General features: G+C 38.0%; 1 protein-coding gene across 1 annotated transcript in view; it reads left to right on the forward strand.

Moving 5' to 3' along the window:
• Positions 1–16,878, forward strand: part of LOC136886794 (adhesion G-protein coupled receptor G4) — an 87,347-nt gene extending 70,469 nt beyond the window's left edge. Inside the window, exons 9-10 of the mRNA XM_068230966.1 lie at positions 2,103–2,370; positions 15,710–16,878. Of these exons, the coding sequence (XP_068087067.1) occupies positions 2,103–2,370; positions 15,710–16,728 (1,287 nt within the window). The 3' untranslated portion in view covers positions 16,729–16,878. The remainder of the gene's footprint in view (positions 1–2,102; positions 2,371–15,709) is intronic.
• The last annotated feature ends 1,087 nt before the right edge of the window (positions 16,879–17,965 follow it).

The following is a 17,965-nucleotide window of genomic DNA, read 5'->3' on the forward strand; positions in this document are numbered from 1 at the left end:
GTAGTCGAAGTTGGCGCAAGACAAAAATATTTTGAAAGAGGAGAATAAATTAAACGAGGAAGAGAGATAGTGAAATAAGAGAAAGAATAAAAGAAATTGAAGTTAGATGGTAATGAGGAAAGATAAGATAGGGAAATGAAGGAGGGGTAGTTTAAGGTGGGTTAGGAGGGTGGGTTATTGGAGGTAGAAAATGTGGGTGGGAACTATGTAAGACATGGAAAATAGAATTGGGGTTTTGGAATTTGGAATTTTTGAGAAGAAGAATTAGGAAATCAAAAAGGATATTGGGTTTTTCAGAAATGTCGTTTAAATTGAAATTAGGGTTGAAGTACTGGTCAAGGTGGATAAAGCAATTTTCAGTAATGTTTAAGAGGGGGCCTTTGTTAATGATTTTAAGTATGTTTATGTCATTGTCAATACTGGTGAAACTATGTTTGGAGTCTTGTATGTGCTGTCCTATGGCAGAGAATCTGTTGTATTTAATGGCGTTGACATGTTCAGAGTACCTGATATTGAAGTTGCGGCCAGTTTGTCCGACGTAGGAGGAACTGCAGTTGTTGCATTTAAATCTGTATACACCAGATTTAGAAAAGGCATTAGACTTATTTAGAGATTTAGAGTTGTGTAAGATATCAAGACTTCTATTGTTAGTTCTAAAAGAAATTTTCATATTATGTTTTTTAAAGATATTAGTTATTTTATAAGCATCCTGAGTAAAAGTGAAGGTGGAAAAAGCAGTTGGTTTTATTGTGTCTTTAGATAAAGTGGTTTTTGGACGGTGTTTGAATTTGTTGATGATGCGGTTAATGAAGGAGTTGTTAAAGCCATTAAATTTAGCAATGTTGCGGATGGTGTTTAATTCATTATTTAAATCTTTTTTGGACATAGGGGTGTTGAAGGCACGAAAAATTAAGCTGTTATAAGTAGCACGTTTATGAGCTTGGGGGTGCGAAGAATCTTGTCTTATTGTAGTTGCTGTTTGGATTGGTTTTCTGAAAATTTTGTAAGATAAAGAAGAAGCATGTCTAGTAATAGTTAGGTCTAGAAAATTAAGAGTTTGGTTGTGTTCTGATTCGAGGGTGAATTTAATGTTAGAGTCTAAGTTGTTGAGATGAAGAAGTGTAGAGGCTGCGTTGGTTGATTCCTCATTTAATATTACCAATGTGTCGTCGACATATCTCGCCCAAAAGAGGATGTTGGAGAAATTATTATTATTATTAATTCTTGTGTTTTCTAAGAAGTCGAGGTAAATTTCAGCAAGAATGCCAGAAGCAGGTGAGCCCATAGCCAAGCCATCTTGTTGATAAATGGTGTTGTCAAAGGTAAAATAATTATTGTTGAGAACTAATTTTAAAATAGACATGAAGTCTTGAATTTCAAGTTTACTTAGGTTACTGAATTTGTTTAGGTTGTTGTTTATAATGGCTGATGATGACCTAGACTAAGGTCGAAACCGGTCCCATTTAAATAGAAATGTGATTGCTACGTTTCTTTCTTTTGAGTATTGAATAGGTTGAACCTCCTTTCTAGTTATTTAATTTTTAACATCAATAATTTCAATACGGAACAATGAAATTTTTATCTTTAAATTATTGTGGAATGGCAATAAGAAACAACACGTTTGAAAAGAGGAGTGTGTTATTAAACTAATGATTCTGCTGATCAACATTTTACTGCAAAACCTCATGTTACAGCTGTTTTCGCTGTACGCCTTAACCTATATCGTAGTAAGAGGTACCGCCCGATAGTCCGGCATTTTCGGTAATCCGGCACTGGGCCGGTCCCGAACTATTGGACTTCTACTGTACTAAAGAGCTCAACCAGGGTTGCGAAGTAGTGTAAAGGAGGGTTTTAAGCTGCTGTGATATGTGGCTAGTCAAATAATACACTCTCACTAAAATATAAAGAATACTTATACTTGTTTAAGGAGACAACTTGCTACTATAGGAGCTAGTTCTGTGTGGGGATAATAGGGTATGCATAAGGGTAATGTTCTGCAGAACTTAGAGTTACAGAAAAATGTTTCCTACCTGAGCGTGAAATGTCCTTAGAGATGTTTCAAAGTTCAGTTACTAGATGTTTGACTGTATTCTCTCTTTCAGGACATCCAAACATTGTCAATGATAGACAGTCTGGATTATATTCCGGGCTCTGATGTCGTGTCAGCAGTGCTGTTGCCCGACTCCTTGTTCTTCAACGAGTCTAGTCGACATCGCTTAGTCTTCAATATCTTCACTTCCCCAGAGCTGTTTGGAGCAAACTCGTCATCCCCTTTCCAGCCACAGCACATCATCAGTGTGACGGTGAACGGCACACGACAGATGCTGGACAGCCCTTTGCGCCTCCTCTTCAAGAAAGGGGTTCCGTCAGGTATGTTAAATGACAGCCCCTCTGAACACGTGGAGAAATGCATCTGTAAAGACAAGAGTTTGCACAACTCTTTCCCTATCAGTACTGGGTTGGGAGCACTGATATTTAACAATATCTGAAATTCTTAAGAAATTGCTAAATGTTGTGGACAGAGTCTTAGAAAAAAGTAAACTATTAAAATAAATAAATCCAAAACAAACACAATGGAAATCCAGTTGATTGAAGATAGGTGATGCAAGAAATACTGGAATAGGAAGTATACTTGGATAGAGAATAACCAACAATGGTGAAAGTAAAGAGGACAAACTGTTCTACAGTACCCACAGATGGCAACGAACATCACTTGGTTGATTACATTGGTTCTCTCTTTGTAAATTGAAATTATATTTTTCTGTTATAGTGGAAGCAATTTCCTTTCAGTTTCGACTCAGATAAGAGTATGTTGGTAATTTTACGCTGCTGAAGAAGAGAACCCTTTAAGTTTCACAAAACATATACGGCTTTTAATAATGACGAACTGCTAATAGTATTAACGACGTATTTAAATAAATGAATTATGATTAAGCCTTTCTTTGACAGATCTGTCATTCCTGTTTCATACAACATGTCTCCTAGGTAATAACCCAATGTGCTCCTAGACGGCAAACTGGATAAATTATTTTGTGTGTAAGCAGTTTAACCCTTCAGAGAAATAAATTGCTAGATAATGAAGTTTTCTGACCAATGGGATGACAGCTTGTTGTGATTTTAACATTTGGCCCAGTATGAGTCTTCAAGATTCTGCTCATTGGTGTCTATTATTGGTTTTAAATTAGTATGATAGTGATTGCTGAACTCATCCGCCTTCGCTTTCTCTACTTCCAAATCAGATTAACAGCTTCTTTGTTTTCTAATTGGCACACCACAATTTCAGCCACAAACTGTTCTGTCTTTGTTGGCTTCAAGGCACTTCTTGGTTGCCTGTACTCCAACAGACCACGGGAACTACCAGCCAGCAGACCGAAATAAGCATTGTTATCGTAAACACCTGATTCATCATCAAAATTCTCCTCTCTCTTCCTCTTCTTTCCAATGTTTTGCTCTAGTTCATGTTTCCTTATTGGTTGCCTTGCTAGTTTGCTTGGGATAATCTTTAAATATGGAAGGAAATATATTTTCTTTCAATTTCCTTATTTTTAGTCCGGAGCGGTAATCTTCTTCAGCAAAATGCAGACTACACATAAATGATGTTCTGAATTCAAAATTTGGAACCAAACTGTCCCGTGAGATATTTTTCATCCTTTTCCGTCTTAGCTCTGCATCACATGGGAATTCGTGAAACGAAATGCCTTTACTTTTCCCGCTCTGGCTTTTGCAATACGGCACACAGCAATAAACCACTGTGTAAATAATATACCGGTACCTGCAAGTGAAAAATTATTCTGTATTTAGATGATAGCCACTTTTCAGTTTATAAGTAGACTATGTATTGAATAGAATAGAATAATTTTTGTTGTCGTTAGGCAACTGGCAGTTGCAATGAACAGAGTCAATGGTGCATGGTTACAAAACATTACAAGTATCTCATTAAGCATAGAAAGTAAATACAACTATATACATAAAAGTTAAAGTAATAACACTATTTGTCCAAGAAAGTGATAAATAACTAATAATTTACCAACGTGTAGGATGGTGTTGGCCTTTATTACCCCCCTTGAAACAGTGTTATTTTTTCTTTAAATTCAGATACTGAGTAGAAGCTATTGGATGTCAACCAATTTTTAGGGTTCTTTTGAAGTTACATGGGGGCATATCCTTTACTTGGGCAGGTAGTTTGTTGAATAATTTAATGCCATTACACCTACAGTTTTCTTGTGTTTTTCTCAGCCTGTCTGTCTGTTAGGTCATCAGCCCAGAGGCTGGTTGGATCCTCAAATAGCATCACCAAAGGCTATGCATTCATAGGGAAACCACAAAAACCAATGGCAGTACCAAAATGAGGCATACTAGGCAGATGAGGAGTGAGGTAGTTTGCCATTGCTTTCCTCACTGGGCCAGACAGTGCTATTGTAGCACAACTAACCCTACGAGCAACACCTTTCATGACACTCAGACACACTGGTTGTGCTCTGAATGTCATTAATAAGCACTACCTATACCCCAGCAGCTTCCATATTGTCACAGCCATGGATGAGACTGGGACTTCAGTGGAAGCTACACTTTGCTCTGGCCTGTGCCAAGAGATGAATGCAAAAGTACTGTATCCATCAAGAAATGACAGCAGGCAGTTTCTCAGCCTAACATGTGGTAAATCTAAATCGTTCCTATATCTTGTGCCATATGAGTGTACATTTCTGGGAGTTGTTAGGTCAATGAGATTTTATTCAGTATTGAGTAAACTATGATAAATGTATAATGACGGAAGAGTCATAATTGCAAGGTCTTGGAACATAGGTCTACATCACTCCCTTGTGGCCTTACCTTTAATACATCTTCTTGCCTTCTTTTGTCACTTGAACACATCTTGAGCCCCTGTTGAGTTACCCGATAACATGGTACCATATGATAAGTGTGAGTGAAAGAAGGCATAGTATGCACTCATCCTCTGACTACTACTAACTGATCCTTTAAGTCTGTGAAGCAAAAATATCACTCTAGCCAGTTTTGTACATAACTTTTGCGTGTGTGTGTTTCAGGTTAATGTACAATCCAGATACAATCCCAATAATTTGACAGAATTTTAGTCATTATTACCCAGATCTGAATTAATTAAATGGAAATAGATCACTTCTGTCTTGTTATTACTTAGGATAAGTTTATTTGCCTGCAACCAAGAGGATGATTTGTGTAGCATTTCTATCCTTTCCTCATCAACATATTTTAAGTCTCTATTGCTTGTTATGATAGTAATATCATCTGCACAGAGCACTGACCTACAGGGTAAATTACTGACAATATCATTTATATAAAGAAAGAAGAGGTAAGTTCCTATAACTGAACCCTAAACCACATCTGTTTTTACTTTGAGAGCCCCAGATCATTGATTTTCAACCAGTACAATTTGATACCTGTCATTGAGGTAGGATGTAATTAATAATAACTCTAAATCTTACACGCCATAGTAGCTAAGCTTACTTATTAGTATATTGTGCGGTACTGAATCAACAGCTTTACTGAGGTCTAACAGTGTAGTACTTGTAATGTGGTGAGACTCAAAGCCTTGAATTAGTTCAGTCACAACAGCTTCTAAGGCTTTAATGGTGGATTTATTTGTTCTGAACCCAAACTGTGTGGCATTTAGTAAATTATACTTTTCAATTATACTTTATACAATGTTCTATTATCTTAGATATGATTGGAACAATTGAAATGGGTCGATAACTGCCTGGATCCATATCATCTCCATTCTTAAACACAGGAATTGTAACTGTAATTTTTAGACCATCTGGGAAAGTCCCCTTAGCCAGTATCCAATTGATGAGGCGAGTTAGAGGAATTATTATTATGTCAATAATTTCTTTTAGAATAAAATTACTTATGCCATAGTAGTCTTCACAGTTTGAACAATTTAGTTCTGAAACTATTTTGCAGACTTTCTTAGGGCTTATAACTTGCCATTTAAAGGGGGGGGTCTGTTATTTTCAGGAGTTACACTATTCTTTAGTAGATTGTTGTATGCAGTTTCATTGTCTCCAGAGGTGTTACCGATATTCGTATGTTTGGCACTGTTTATAAAGTATTCATTAAGTACATTCGGTTCTATTGGCACAGAATTCTCCCTCTCCCCCCCCCCCCCCCCCGATTTCATTGTTTATGATGGACCAGGCCGCCTTACATTTATTTTTAGAGTTATTAATAAAATAATCATTAGCTTGTTGTTTTGCCAGTTGAATTTCCTTATGGTAGATTTTTTAATGAGGGTATAATTTTCTTTATCTGTTTGTTTTCCTTGCTTTGCTTTATTTTACTAGATCATCATTAAATTCCTGATGTTGTGATGCGAGGAGCGTAGCATTTCCCTTTATGCTTCCTTGATCTGTTAATTACCTTCGTAGTTCTAGGACAGCACTCTTCCACACAATAACCTAGTAACTGTATAAAATTTTCAGTTGCTTCCGAGGCATTATTTGAGTTTATTTATATATTATTATTTATTTACATACTTTATGCCCACATTGGAGCACTTAAATCAATACATTTGAGTTAATTTCTTCTTTTTCTTCTCCCAGAACTTTCTCATCCTCTCCGACCTGGAAGCCCTTTGTGTGTCTGATATAGTATATTGTTTCTGTTCAACTGTTTTTAGTTTGAGAATTATGCTTTCGTTCTTCAAAATCCTCTTCTCTTTTCTGTCTTTGATTTGTTGCCGAGTTATATCCAATTCTTCCAAATCATCCTGAACTTCTTTGAACCAATTATTATTGATTTTATTTTTCAAAAAGTAATCAAATAGTTGTTTCGATATCCTGGTGTCTGGTAATCTTGATATGTGACAGAAAAAGGAAATTCTTCTCCAGTTAGCCTACGCAGTGGCCTCCACGGTATGCACTAGCCAGCGTATTGGTAGGTGTGCTAGGTACCAACTGATGAGCCCACCCTAGCACACGAGGGCGAAACGCTGGCAACCAAGAATGAGCTAGCTGGAAAATTTATAATGTCCAATAACGGACCATTTATATTGGTATTATAAATTTGCTCATTCAGGACAAATATTTCAGATTCCCTATGGGAATCAACATCTATATCATCTGATGGCCAAGCAGGCATCAATTTTTAGTGATGAGACAAAGTCTCTTAGTGCATTGGCACTGCCGGTGGCTCCAGTTAGCCTACGCAGTGGCCTCCACGGTATGCACTAGCCAGCGTATTGGTAGGTGTGCTAGGTACCAACTGATGAGCCCACCCTAGCACACGAGGGCGAAACGCTGGCAACCAAGAATGAGCTAGCTGGAAAATTTATAATGTCCAATAACTGACCATTTATATTGGTATTATAAATTTGCTCATTCAGGACAAATATTTCAGATTCCCTATGGGAATCAACATCTATATCATCTGATGGCCAAGCAGGCATCAATTTTTAGTGATGAGACAAAGTCTCTTAGTGCATTGGCACTGCCGGTGGCTCCAGTTAGCCTACGCAGTGGCCTCCACGGTATGCACTAGCCAGCGTCTTGGTAGGTGTGCTAGGTACCAACTGATGAGCCCACCCTAGCACACGAGGGCGAAACGCTGGCAACCAAGAATGAGCTAGCTGGAAAATTTATAATGTCCAATAACGGACCATTTATATTGGTATTATAAATTTGCTCATTCAGGACAAATATTTCAGATTCCCTATGGGAATCAACATCTATATCATCTGATGGCCAAGCAGGCATCAATTTTTAGTGATGAGACAAAGTCTCTTAGTGCATTGGCACTGCCGGTGGCTCCAGTTAGCCTACGCAGTGGCCTCCACGGTATGCACTAGCCAGCGTATTGGTAGGTGTGCTAGGTACCAACTGATGAGCCCACCCTAGCACACGAGGGCGAAACGCTGGCAACCAAGAATGAGCTAGCTGGAAAATTTATAATGTCCAATAACAGACCATTTATATTGGTATTATAAATTTGCTCATTCAGGACAAATATTTCAGATTCCCTATGGGAATCAACATCTATATCATACATAGACATTTCTAAAACTTTTACATAATCTCTTGATTTTATATTTACATCATGTACAGCTTTGTTCACACACGAGTCCTCTAAAAGGACATACCTAAGTAGAACATTAACTACAATTAATTTTGAGTCAGGTAGTTAGGAAATCTTACCTCCGAGGGTCATTATTAACCTCTTAACTGGGTATTATTGATGTGCATGGTGTAACCTGCCGTGTATTTTTTCAGCAGATTGTTGTTACAGGTAAGATAGGCAGAAAAGTTAGTAATATCACTAATATCATTCATTTGAGATACAAAAAGTAAAATAAAGGCGTTTTAATTAATTAATTTTAATGTTAGAGAAATGTTCAACCATTTTTACATTAACTGCAAGGTCATTTATCTGGTTGGAATTTGAGAGTTTGGCCCATATTTTATAGCTGAAAGTTGAAACAAATAAAAGCAAGGGGTATTTATAAATATCATATCATGCAAGTGACATTCTGAACCATTTTTCATTAACTGCAAGGTCATTTACCTGGTTGAAATTTGAGTGTTTTGTTCATATGTTAGCACTTAAAATTTAAAAAAATGAAAGAAAGGAATATTTACAAAACACATATCATGTTAGTGACATTGCCAAAGATTTTACATTAACTTCATGGTCCGTTACATCATTTACCTCACTAGAACTGCAGTGAATTATCTCAGAGATAATTTGTGAATATTTGAATTTATAATTCTGCTTTTACAATACTTTAATTGTCTTCATTAAAAAGACTACATTAAATTATACTCGTGAAACATGTTTCGTCCTCTTATGGGACGTCTTCAGTCACAAATACAAAACATTAAAAATAAGGTGAGGACACGTTGAAATAAGTGAATAAAAAGTCTTTGCATCCTGTGACGTGGCATGATGGCGTCTTGTCAATCTTCAATGTTAAAATGGTGCGACGTGAACATGATATGAAGCATGAAGTCCAATTAAAATCACAGATTAATTTGTTGTTCAAAACAACGAATTTTCAATTATAAAACAATGTGAGTGGCTGTGCGAATAAAATTATATGCATATTGCGCATAAGACAGTGTGGTGATAACACCACATTAAAATAGCTTTCTTGATTAAGAGGTGGAGTTATACTGATGATGCAAGTTGAACTTGATTATGTGTTGACAATAGGGGCCTAAAAAGAAAAAGAAAAATATGAAAGAATTGAGGAACCAGTTCAATTAAAATATGGACTAAGTGCCCATCCAGTCACTCGCCTCCTTGCCCGTCCTACGTTGACCACTCCACCTCAAGTGCTAGTGAGGGGAGGTTGAAGGGAGTTTGACGTAAGGGGAGAGGCGTGAGGTAGAGTATTACTCATGCGCCTTCGTGAAAAGAATTTATTGATTAACTCCTCAAAAAGTATATTGATATCCTCCGATATCTCATTAAGATTATAAATTTGGGTTGAATTTTTTATCAATATTTATAAAAAATGTTTTCCAAAATATTCAATAGATTTCCTTTCTTACATAAATGAAGAATTTGAAGATCTTGTTGTATGCCTGTGAATGTATGATTGGTATCGTCCATATGTGAACCGAATGCTGAGAATCTGCTGTACTTTGACGCATTAACATGTTCATTATACCTTATGTTAAAATTGCGGCCTGTCTGTCCAATATAACTGGTGGAACACTGCTGGCACTTTAATTTGTAAACACCTGATTTCTGAAATTTGCTATTGTCGTTATTGATGGTGTGCTGATTAAAGAAAAGATGGGCGTTGTTATTGGTTGTTTTAAAGGAAACATTCATATTAAGTTTCTTGAAAACATTCGTGATTTCGTATGTTTTTCTGTGACTAAAGATGAAAAGGGCGTAACTATCTTCTTTCTTTTTGGTATCCTTGGTTAATGTGGAAAATGATTTCTTTTCAATTTTGTTAATAATTTTGTCCACAAATTGCCTGTTGAACCCGTTTCTTTTTGCTATAAAATAAATAGTATCCAACTCATTTTTACGATCTTCTTCTGACATGGGTATATTATAAGCTCTGTGAATCATACAGTAAAAGGAGGCCCTCTTATATGCTGCTGGGTTTACGGAACTTTGTCTAATTACGTTTGCTGTTTGAGTGGGTTTCCTGAATATTTTAAACCTAAGTTTATTAGAGTCATTAATAATTGTAATGTCAAGAAAATTTAATGCTTTATTATTTTCATTTTCGAAAGAAAATTTAATCTGCGAATCCATATTGTTTAATTGTTCTAATACCTCCTGTCCATTAGTAATGCTATGGTCAGTTATTGTAAACGTATCATCTACGTATCTCAACCAGCTTATTATTCCTTTAATGTTATTGATTTTACTATTTTCAAGAAAATCCATATAAATTTCCGCCATAATTCCCAAAGCTGGGGCCCCCATAGGAAGACCTTCCTGTTTATATATTTGGCCGTTGAAGGTAAAGTAATTATTAGCGGTGACGAACTCCAAAATATTAATAAAATCGGCGATCTCTTGCCTACTCAAATTACTGTATTTAAGTAGATTATTCTTTACAGGATTTATCATTTTTGATACTGGAATATTCATACATGTTTTTGACGCCAATTGAATACATCTTATGGTTTGACTGCATGTTTAAATCTTTAATACGATCGCAAAATTCTTTGGAATTCTTAATAGACTTATTACCCTTAAATCTATAAAGTTTTTTTTAAAATTGTGTATAAATCTAGACGTCTTATATGTATATTCTCTTTATGTACCTTCGGTAGTGCCCTAGCCATCGGAATACCCGGGTTCATATTAATAAGTTTCTGGGACTCCCTTTCATTAAGGAGGAAAGAAGATCGTTTAAGAAGTTGCTTTACGTTTCTCTGGATGATATTCGTCGGGTCTTTTTTATAATTTTGAATGAATTCTCTGCGAAAAAGGTTTCGGTTTTCTGTATGTATGATTCTTTATTCATCATGACCGTCATATTCCCTTTGTCCGCCTTAGTCACAATCAAACCATTCTCCTTAATTTTCTGTTTCAGTGAAGCTATTGTTTGGTTATGATGTGTAGAAGCTCTATCTTTGTTATTATTTATTAAATTAGAAAGTTTTTTTCTTTATATTATATCTAGTCTCAGTTTGGTTCTCTATCGGTAACTTTTAAATTGCATTTTCGGCTTCCGCTGTGATCGTGATCGCGTCTTTAAGTTTGAATTGAACGGACCAATTGAGTTTGGGACCTTTCTCCATAACATTTACTTCAGACTTATTAAAACGGGTCTCTAAACGATAAATAACAGGCTCTTGAAATACAGGAATGGTCGAATGAGTCGGATTGTTATTATCCGTAGACGAAGGAGAATCAGTCTCAGTCTCAGTTCTCTTACTATTGCACCTAAGTGTATTGGTTTTTTTTTGACTAACTTGTTCTGTTTATCTACAAGAAGGTATGCGATTTTATCATTTACGTAATTTTGAAAAGAATTCCATTCTAATGGGGCAATGGAGGAAGACGCAACGAGATGGGCCTCATATAACTGAGTGTTGAGTAATGCTTTTTTCCTATAAAGAAATTTAATTTCGTTCCTAATCCATAGAGTGTTGGATTTATCTTGTGTCTTTCTATGCCAGTACGACAAGACATTCCTGTTTTGAACAGATTTCAAAAAATTAGGGATAAGTCCCTCCTTGAGACAATTTTACAGGAATAGAATGTCCTTACCTATTTTCGCAATTTTTGGTCTTATGATTTAAATATTTGTTAGCTCTACCTGCCTGGTTGGTATCAACATTGCATGTTATAAACTTCATATTAGAGCCCGTATTGTCAAGGTATCAACTTGTGAAAATTTGAATTTATAATTCCACCTTTACAATACTTTAATTGTCTTTATTAAAAAGACTACATCAAATTATACTCGTGAAACATGAATGTCCTCTTATGGGACATCTTCAGTCACAAATACAAAACATTAAAAATAAGGCGAGGACACGTTGAAATAAGTGAATAAAAAGTCTTTGTATCCTGTGACGCGGAGGAACCCGTTCAGTTAAAATATGAACTAAGTGCCCATCCAGTCACTCACCTCCTTGCCTGTCCTATGTCGACCACTCCACCTCAAGTGCTAAAGCTAACTGAGTGACGTCCTCGAAGGTCGTTGAGGACCAACTGTGAGGAGAAGTTGAGGGGAGTTTCATGTAAGGGCAGAGGCGTGAGGTTCCTCAATTCATTCATATTTTTCTTTTTCTTTTTAGGCCCCTATTGTTCAACTTACATCATCAGTATAACTCCACCTCTTAATCAAGAAAGCTATTTTAATGTGGCGTTATCACCACACTGTTTTATGTACAATATGCATATAATTTTATTCGCACAGCCCCTCACGTTGTTTTATAATTGAAAATTCGTTGTTTTGAACAACAATTTAATCTGTGATTTTAATTGGACTTCATGCTTCATATCATGTTCACGTCGCACCATTTTAACATTGAAGATTGACAAGACGCCATCACGCTGCGTCACAGGATACAAAGACCTTTTATTCACTTATTTCAACGTGTCCTCGCCTTATTTTTAATGTTTTGTATTTGTGACTGAAGATGTTCCATAAGTGGACGAAACATGTTTCACGAGTATAATAAAATGTAGTCTTTTTAATAAAGACAATTAAAGTATTGTAAAGGTGGAATTATAAATTCAAATTTTCACAAATTAATACTTTGACAATACGGACTCTAATATGAAGTTTATAACGTGCAATCAGAGATAATTTGCGAAAAGTCAGGGGTTGTGATCCTTTCCCGTTTTTGAGAAGTACATACTGTTTTCTGGCTTATGAATTATCCCCTGCAGCATTAGAATTCCAGTTCAAGTTTTTATCTCAGTTGGATTTGTATGCACCCAATCTCTCGCTCGTGACCAGGGTTTCAAATTCGGATGGGCTTCTATTATCTGTTTAGCATACACATTGGTCTGTTCGGCAATAAGTTGAAACATATCACCACCTATGAACTGTTCAAAATATTCCAACACATTGGATTCACCGTCGAAGTCCACATTTACATCACTAGCACCAGAAAATACAAATTTCTGACGTGAAACACCACGCGGTGGAAAAGTTTGAAACAAGTCTAGCACTTCGTCTTCATCTGATTCGTCATGTTGTTCACCTTGCTCTTCACTCTCACTTTCTGAACCACTTTCGCTATCAGACTCACCTTCATCTGTATCAAACCACTCATCTTTGAATTTCTGAGAAGATAAATTGTCACAATCATTCTCTAAGTGTTGAATAATCTCTATTTCTTCGAGCGTTTCGAACTTACGCTTTGAACTAGATGTTGCCATATTTGGCCTACTGCAGACAAGTAAAACCGCACAGCTGTAAATTAAAAAAAATAAATAAAAGAAGCTTCAAGAAGCGTGACATGTGGTATTTGCTGTCATCGAGCAGGAAAAACATCAATTAAGACGACAATGCACGATGCGGCGAAGTAGCCTTTCATACCCAGGAGATATTCGCGTAAAAGATGAGTACGTATATATTCGTCATGCCCACTACCTTGTAACATTCAGCGTATGAATATATACGTCATGCCCAGTTAAGAGGTTAATTCCTCACCTTTATTTGTAGCAATGTCATTTGAACCACTCACAATCACCACATAATTGTCCTTCTCTAACTCTGGATCACAACTTGAAAGGTTTCCTGTTTTGGCACCTGGTTTTACTAATCCTCAAACCTCAGTTTTGGATTCTGCAGCTCATCCTTGATGCCTTCTGCCGTACCCCGCCCTTGACTGTCTGCGTAGAGATGAATGTTTGGGGATCTTGACTTTCCGTTGGTTTCCTTCTTCTGTGGGTTACCTCCACTGGATTTAAGATTATTCAGAAAAATGTATGTGTCTTCTGGGACTTGTTGCAATGACTGAAATCTATTTTGGCACTGCAAAGAGTTTTTTTCCCAGTTTTAAGTGGTGCATAGTTTCTCCCGTATGTTTAACATTAGGCCTAAAATGGCTACGCGTGACTTGCGTCCACGGTGATCTTTCTTCTCCAATTTCTTCTTTAACTTCCAGTTTCTTTATTCTGTCCTTTAAGCTTTCATTTTCAAATTTCAGAGCACATAAGTTTTCTTGCAGCACCCCTAAAATCTTAAGTATAGTTTCGTAAGTCTCTCTTTCTTGTTGTTCTGCCTCACTATCAGTTTGTTTACACTCCGGACATAGCCACACACTTTCTTCGATATCCGTCCTATTTACAATATTTGCACAACGAAAATGGCACCATTCATCACACTTTTGACACAGAATCCAATTTTTTACTACTCTTCTGAATTTGCCACATTTTTCATTGCATCTTACACTGTTATCCACTGCAGATATCACAGACTCACACACAATAGCCACCTTCTTCTCAGTTCCAACAATCATTGTATTAGCTGAATGAAAATAGTCTATAATATGGCCGGGTTATTTTGCTGGGTCTTAATTCAATTAAAGTAAAAGTCGTGCGAATTAATCACCACAGTAAACGGGCGTGCAGTTTTACATGCACACGAATATTATAACACTTTAAATGTACATATATATAGACTACTATACGTACTGGTACCTTTCAATATTTCCGGAATTATGCTAAATTCTCGTACATGTCACTCTGAAGAAAACTAGCACTACAGTATTTCACACCAAACCACACACAATATGTACTCTTATAGTATGAAACACCAGCTAATTTAAATGTAAAACCACGGTCTCAGCCTTGAGCAATAGGGTTCCTGGATCATATAAACGCAGAGATGACATCCTGTTAGTGCTCCTGCGGGAAATACGGTAACCATAACATGTTCGCTCAAAAGTACAGGAAGTGTGGAGAGGCGTGTAGTGCATAACAGAAGGTAACAGTCTAAGGGAGGTGCCTTAATACCAGGTTCCCGTCTCAACTTGTCCTTTATAAAGGGTCCGTTATTGGACATTTTAATTTTTTTCAGCTAACTCATTCCTAGTTGCCAGCGTTTCACCCTCGTGCGCTAGGTTGCACTGGCCAGGGTTTTGGTAAGTGTGCTAGGTACATTATTCAGAAAAATTGATGCCTCTTTTTCTGGGACTTGTTGCAATGACTGAAATCTATTTTGGCACTGCAAAGAGTTTTTTCCCGACTGTTCGTTGTCCATCCTGGGACTGTGCGGTTTATTTGTGACAGCCGTTGTGATACCCGAGTGGCGCAAAGGCACCGGCAAGAAACTCCAGCTTCACTTCTCCAATAACAGACCATTTATAGTGGTATTATAAATTTACTCATTCAGGACAAGTATTTCAGATTGCCTATGGGAATCAACTTCTATATCATCAACTTGTCCTTTCTGATCTTCTAGATAGGAGACCTGAGAAACTTCATCTCTGATGCCTGCAGTCTGGTAAAGATCGGAATGAAGTAGCTAAAGAAGTTGTCTGGTAGGTACGTAACACTGTCCACTCTGTCCAAATGGTGGTATTCACTGCTACCATCGCGGTCTTAGTATCGCTGATCTTCCAGGTATGACATCAGCCAAGGCAACTGGACTGGGTTCACTCAATGTTTCCCATAGTGATAGCAGAAGTGCTGGACTTGACTGTTGGTTGTAAATGATAATGAGTGCTCCTCTCCAACTTTTACAGACCTTGCACAACATCTGGGCCAATGTTGTAGTGTAACTTTCTTGTTATTACAGGACTCGAGAATCCATGCGTCTTCTGGGACTTTCAAGCCAATGACAACAAGGGAACGTGGTCAAGTAAAGGCTGTGAGCTGGCGGAGGAGAGCAAGAGCCTAGATTACGACGTGTGCATGTGCGGACACCTGACTCACTTCACCAGGCTGATCCAGACACGTAGTTCTGAAGAAGAGGAACCTGCTCCGCTTCTGTACATAAGCATCATTGGCTGTTCATTGTCCATCCTGGGACTGTGCGGTATATTTGTGACAGCCGCTGTAATACCCGAGTGGCGCAAAGGCACCGGCAAGAAACTCCAGCTTCACTTCTCAATGGCTGTGCTGATGCTCATGTGTAGCTTCTTGATGCTGGCTGCCGGTGGCGACCACGAGGAGTGGAGCGCTCTGTGTGTTGCGTCGGGGGTGCTGACCCACTTCTCCGTGTTGGCCATCTACATGTGGACGCTAGCCATAGCATGGTACCAGTATCGCCGCCTCACGAATCCTCTGAAAGCTCTACACCACGTTCCTCATTACCTGTTGATAACTGCGCTTGTAGCCTGGGGCACTCCCTTCACTCTGTGTTCAGTTGTCCTGGCCACCGACATAGACACGTACGGTCCGCCCCACTGCTACCCCTATGGGAAAAATCATCTAACTTTGGTCTACATCCCCGTGTGCTTCATACTGGTCGTCAACATAGTCATATTTTTGCTCATTGTCTGGTCCATATTTGATTGTCGGAAATGTGTGATGAAAAGTGATTGCCAGGTGAACACCAACCCCTTAGACATTCACCGTATCAAACTGCGACTCATCTCATCCCTCTACCTCTTCGTCCTCTTAAATCTCTGCTGGGTGTTCGGTTTCCTAGGTTGGGAGTATCTGTTCTGTATCACTGCTACCATGCAGGGAGTTTCTTTATTCCTTTTTTTTGTAATCTTAAACAAACCAACACGGGAAAGGTGGCGTCGTGTGCTTAACAAACGGGCAGTTGAATTGCACAGCTTGTCCTCTACTGTAGTTGAAGGAAAGTGACTTGCAGTCAGAGAAATAAATATATATTATTAGGTGGGTGACCTGCCATGTTATGGTGACAGATTACGCACACTGCAGAGCTTTTGTTTTTGACATGTATAATTTTAAGATTTGTGTTAATGTCTTTGAAATGGTGGGAGCTGTTGTATACTGCTGTTCTCTGAATGCCAATTGAATTTACCAGTATTTGGTACAAAAGGTTGTTGTTACTTCTATTGATTTATGTTTAAAGCAATTTATTTTCTTTTAGTTTCTAGTGTTGCCTAGACCAGAGAATCTGTATTGTTCAATAACATCTATGCCCTATCTAAGTAAATCATCTTTAAAACGGGCAAATCAGCAGCATCTGTGCTCCAGTGGAGTGACTGCAAATGGCGTCTGCTCTCCATATTAGGGGAGCCTAAATATTACCTTAAAGGAATAACACCTCTTTTAAAAAAACCTTGGTCCAGCTGACCCGGCTGGTTGTCTCATGTAAGGGTCCCTTGCCAAGGTTACGGCGAAGTCCTTAATGGCTGCTTCAACGGAGAAGGTGACCTTTGGAACAGCGCAGCAGGCAGATGAGACAATAGTTGAAGAGAACCAACGACCTAGATGGTAGAGGAAGGTTAATACCACAATGGCAGATAGGCCGGATGAGTTGTCTGCAGGCAGTGTCTGTACTCCATGTTAGGAGCGGCTGCAGGGGCGTCTGTTCTCCATGTTAGGAGCAGCCTAGTTGATATGAGGAAGGACAGGGGAACCCACCTCATTACCTTTCCCAAGACAACCCAATGGCTTTGCTCAATTCTAAATGTTCGTACCTACTATTAAATATAATTCCGGAGTTTCAAGTCCCCCAATCGGATCTCTGGGGGAGGGGGGGACAGGGTTGAGAGAAGCCTCAAATCAAAGATGTTCGCTTCGCAGAGAGATATTATGTGGAACCCGGAATGTGAGGGGTTTACTACAGACTGGCAAACTATCAATTGTTGAGAGAGAAATGACACTACGCGGCGTGAAGATCATGGGACTGTGTGAGACACACTGGAAAGGTGCTGGGCATTTCACCACTACCAATGGTAACACAGTATATTTCTCCGGACATAATCATCAAAGTCGAAATGGTGTAGCAGTCGTCGTTCCACAGAAGTTATGTAGCACAGTCATTGGATACTATCCAGTTAATGATAGAATTATTTCCATCAAGATAAATTCAACACCTTGTAAATTAAATATTGTACAGGAGTATGCACCA

Source organism: Anabrus simplex, chromosome X (assembly GCF_040414725.1).
Source record: "Anabrus simplex isolate iqAnaSimp1 chromosome X, ASM4041472v1, whole genome shotgun sequence".
In the NCBI taxonomy this organism is placed as follows: domain Eukaryota; kingdom Metazoa; phylum Arthropoda; class Insecta; order Orthoptera; family Tettigoniidae; genus Anabrus; species Anabrus simplex.